The sequence below is a fragment of the Galeopterus variegatus genome, unplaced genomic scaffold, assembly GCF_000696425.1.
Source record: "Galeopterus variegatus unplaced genomic scaffold, G_variegatus-3.0.2 Scaffold562, whole genome shotgun sequence".
In the NCBI taxonomy this organism is placed as follows: Eukaryota; Metazoa; Chordata; class Mammalia; order Dermoptera; family Cynocephalidae; genus Galeopterus; species Galeopterus variegatus.
In genome coordinates this window covers 369,865-374,584 of record NW_007726673.1, presented here as the reverse complement: position 1 = coordinate 374,584, position 4,720 = coordinate 369,865, and the positions used below count along the sequence as shown (strand labels likewise).

At 36.2% G+C, this 4,720-nt stretch overlaps 1 protein-coding gene across 1 annotated transcript in view; it reads right to left on the bottom strand.

The window, feature by feature from the left end:
• The window catches only part of ANKRD55 (ankyrin repeat domain 55), a 115,821-nt gene that overhangs the window by 20,367 nt on the left and 90,734 nt on the right, over positions 1-4,720 (bottom strand). Inside the window, exon 8 of the mRNA XM_008570037.1 lies at positions 2,497-2,664. Within this exon, the coding sequence (XP_008568259.1) occupies positions 2,497-2,664 (168 nt within the window). The remainder of the gene's footprint in view (positions 1-2,496; positions 2,665-4,720) is intronic.

The window sequence follows — 4,720 nt, the reverse complement described above, 5'->3', positions numbered from 1 at the left end:
TCTGGGAAATCTTCGACATTCAAGTTTCTCAGTACAGACTATGTTCCTATGTTAATTAATGTTATTTTGGCATCTCCTGAAATCCATCTCCTCCTCCTGTTCCAGATTGTGATTTGGGCCAATGGGTCTCAAAGTGTGGTCCGCTGAACCCTGTGGGGTCCCCAAAACTTTCCCATGGATTTCATGACATTAAAACCATATTCATAATAACACTAAGATGTTATCTGCCTTTTTCACTGTGCTGCCTTTGCACCGATGGCACAATAGACATGCTGGGTAAAATTGTGAGTGACTTATCATAAATCAGGACAACAGTGGCATCAAAGAACTCGCAGTAAAAAAAAAAGCCATTTAACTTAATGTCCTTGTTGAGGCAGTAGAAGTTATTGATTAAATATTGATCCTCAAGGATACATTTTTTGACAAAATATGAAGCACTCATAATTCTGCTACATTCTGAGGTAGGATGTTTGTCTTGCGGTAAAGCACTTGTGCAGTTGTTTGGGTTGCCAGCTGAACCAGACAGTTTTTTTCATGGAACACCATTTTTATGACTTATAGACAAACTACAGTTATTTGGAGTTGGGTATTTGCAGGCATTTTTTCAAAAGCACACAAAGTGAAATACATAGAAGCAGAAAGTAGAACACTGGTAACCAGAGGCAAGAGTGAGGTGGAGGGATGGGGAACTGTAGGTCAAAGGGTACAAAGGTGCAGTTATGTAGAATGAATAAATCTATAGATCTAAAGTACAGCATCAGGACTGTAGTCAATAATATTGTGTTGTGGGCCGGCCCTGTGGCTCACTCGGGAGAGTGTGGTGCTGATAACACCAAGGCCACGGGTTCGGATCCCACATAGGGATGGCCGGTTAGGTCACTGGGTGAGTGTGGTGCTGACAACATCAAGTCAAGGGTTAAGATCCCCTTACCGGTCATCTTTTAAAAAAAAAAAAAATAATAATATTGTGTTGTGTACTAGAAATTTTCTTAGAGAACGGCCTTTAGGTGTTCTTACCACACAAATGGAAAAGTAACCACGTGAAATGAGGGATATGTTAACAGGCTTAACTAGTAATCATTTCACTATGTATATGTATATCAAAACATATGTTGTATACTTTAAATATATACAATAAAAACATATGAAAAATTTACAAAGTGAGCCTGTCATTTCAAGGTAAACAACTGGCAGTTATTGTTGCCATTGACAAAAGTCTAACTTTCAAGCAAAAATTAGAATTTTGGAAAACATATTATTCACACTGTAATAAAAGCTTTTCTGATGAGATCGGTGGTGATATTAACAAATGTGACGTTTTGATTTTATATAATGAAATGTATTATTTGGAAGATCTTCATAACTAAACAAACCAATATTTTCCAAATGACCAATGTAAGATATTATAAAATCATGCATGGATGTAAGACCCATTTAAAGTGTAACCTATAATAATGAATTTTAATGTAATAGAGTACAAAAAATTCATTGACACTGTGACAGAGTCTACATCTCAACTAACTTCTAGGAAATTGTTGTAGTACTTGTCAAATTTTGGCATAGTATCAAAGAAAAACATCCACAATTATCTGAAAAGGCTATTGAAATAGTCCTCCCTTTTCCAACCACATATCCATGTGAGGCCAAATGGTCTTCATCTACTTCAATCAAAACATCATATTGCAACAGACTGAATGCAGAAGCAGACGTGCGAGCCCAGGTGTCTTCTACTAAGCTTCTGTTAAGATATCAAAGAGACTTGCCAAAAATCTTAAACAAGGCTGCTCTTCTCATTAAAATTTGTTGTTTTTAATAAAAATATTCAATATTAATTAATATGGTTTTTAATGTTAATGTGTAAGTGTAATGGGTTTATCATTATTTTAAATGAATAACTAAATAAATATTTTATTAAAAATTTCCTAGTTTTAATTTCTAGTGCCCTAATTTTTTTTGGCAGCTGGCTGGTGAGGGGATCCAAACCCTTGACCTTGGTGTTGTAACACCGTACTCTAAACAACTGAGCTTACTGGCCAGCCCTCTAATGCCCTAAATATTGATAAACGTAACTCACATAAACAAAAGTTCTTTGGAATCCTTAGTAATTTTTGAGAATGTAAAAGTGTCCTGAGAACAAAAAGTTTGAGAATTGCTGATTTAGGCAAACGGATTAAGAGGACACAGCATAAAGGAAAGAGGAAAGGGCGAAACAGGAAAGAAGTGATTCCATCCAGTGAATATTAGGCTGATGGATTTAGGTTTACTACTATCATTTTGCTCCACGTAGTCGAGAATGTTTTACTTTATGCTAGATAATGGCAAACGAATTAACTATATAATTATTTAATATATTTAATATTGTATACTATTAATTATATCATGTAATTATAATATTAGGTTATTTCTGGTTTTGCATATTGGCAATTTAAGAAATTTCATCCAACTTTATAAACCTTTGAGAGGAAGGAAAAAATGAGTGCCTCCTGGTGTACTCACCTGCTTTCTTGGGAGAGGAGATTGACACATGCCGAGTGACCGCAGTAGAGGGCATAGGCAAGGGGCGTACTCTCGTTGATATCCCGCAGGTTGCTGTCCATGCCCAGCTCCAGCAGTGACTGGACACATTCTGCCTTCCCTGCAGCTGCAGCCCAGTGCAGAGGTGTCCTGGAGGAGCCACATGGGAAAAGCACAAGTTTCTGAACATAACGAATGGTATGGGTTGCTTAGCCAGCAACAGCTCCAGCTCAAAGTTGGGTGGAGGCAGGAAAGCCTTGTTGCTGTGTACAGCATGGAAATCGTATGCATTGAATGGGTTTAAGGATGATGGTGTATATGTGCCTGGCCTCTCCTCTAGCTCTAAGTGTTCCCTGGCCTTCTGCCTTCTCTGGCTTTTCTGAGAAGTTCCTAGAAGAGGAAGCAGTGGGTCAAAGGGTATGAACAGTTTTAAGACTCTTTAGACACAGTGCCAAACTGCCTTCCAAGAAGACTGACTCAATTTATCCTCCTACTTTCTGTGTCCTCACGCCTTACCTAATACTGAGTATTATCACCACCTTAAAAAGTCTTTGCCAATTTGGTAGGCAAAATGATACTTCGTTGTTTTTTTCTTTTGCATTTCTTTAATTAATAGTAAGGTTAAACTTTTGAAATACACATTTATTTGCCATTTGAGTTTCTTCATTGAAATGACTCCCAATGCCCTTTGTCCATTTTCCTATCAGAGTGTTAATGGTTTTCTTACCAATTTGTGTGGGCTCTGTATATACTAAAGTTATCAGTCTTTTACAGATTCAATGTATGAAAACATCTTCTCTAATTTGTTACCTGACTTTTAATTTTTTAGTAATTTTTTCCATAAAAAAATCATATTTAATTACCTGTTCATTTTTTTCATAATGTTTTGTTTAGAAAGTCCCTTATTAGCTAGAAAGTAGATAAATATACACCAGTATTTAAAGTTTTATTAAATTATAAAACCAGTATTTTCTTAAGAAAATGAAAAGAAAAGCTGGAGACTGGGAGAAAATATTTGCAAATCACACGTCTAACGAAGGGCTTATAATTAGAATACATAAAATCTCTCATAACTGAACAGTAAGAAAACAAATAAACCAATTTTTAAAATTAACAAAAGATCAGAGTAGATGCTTCATCAAGGAAGATGTATGGATGGTAAATAAGCACATGAAGAAGTAAATCAATAACATTCGTCATTAGGAAAATGGAAATTAAAACCACAATGAGATACCACTACACACCTATTAAAATGGCTAAAATAAGAAAACTCCCCCAACCCCTTACCCCCCAAACAAAACAAAACGAAACAAAGCTTGACCCCAGGTGCTGGTGAAAATGCAGAACAACCAGAGGTTTCATACATTCCTGGTGGGAATGTAAAATGGTAACAGCCACTCTAGAAAGCAGCTTGGCCGTTCCTTCTAAAGTTAAACGTATACTTACCATACAACCCAGAAATACCACTTTTAGATGTTTAGCTAGAGAAATGAGAACTTACACACACTCAAAAACCTGTACCCAAATGTTTATAGCAGCAATATCATAATCGCCCCAAACTGGAAACAACCCATTGTCCTTCATTGGGTGAATGGATGAACAAACCATGGTTCATCCACCCAGAGTAATACTTCTCAGTAATAAAAAGGAACAGAACACCGATGTATGCAACACCACAGGTGAATCCCAAATGCATTCTGCTAAGCGAAATAAGTCAGCTTCTAAAATTTGCACACTGTATATTTCTCCTTACACGACATTCTGGAAAAGGCAAAACTATGGACATAGAGACCTAATCAGTGGCTGCCAGGGCTTAGGGATGGGAGAGAGTTTGACTACAAAAGGACAATATGAGTTGATGTTAGAGTTGATGGAATTGTTCTGAATTTTATTTGTGGTGGTTACACGAATCTATGCCCGTTAAAACTCATAGAAGTGTATGAAAAAAAAGTGAATTTAACTGAGTAGGAAGAAAACTAGTATTTTTCCTAGATTTATTTGGATTAAAAATAAAAAAAACTGTGTGTGTGTCTAGATATGTATTTTGGTATGTTCAGCGAGGTGCAGAGCCAATGAAAAAAAAGTGAATTTAACTGAGTAGGAAGAAAACTAATATTTTTCCTAGATTTATTTGGATTAAAAATAAAAAAAAACTGTGTGTGTGTCTAGATATGTATTTTGGTATGTTCAGCGAGGTGCAGAGCCA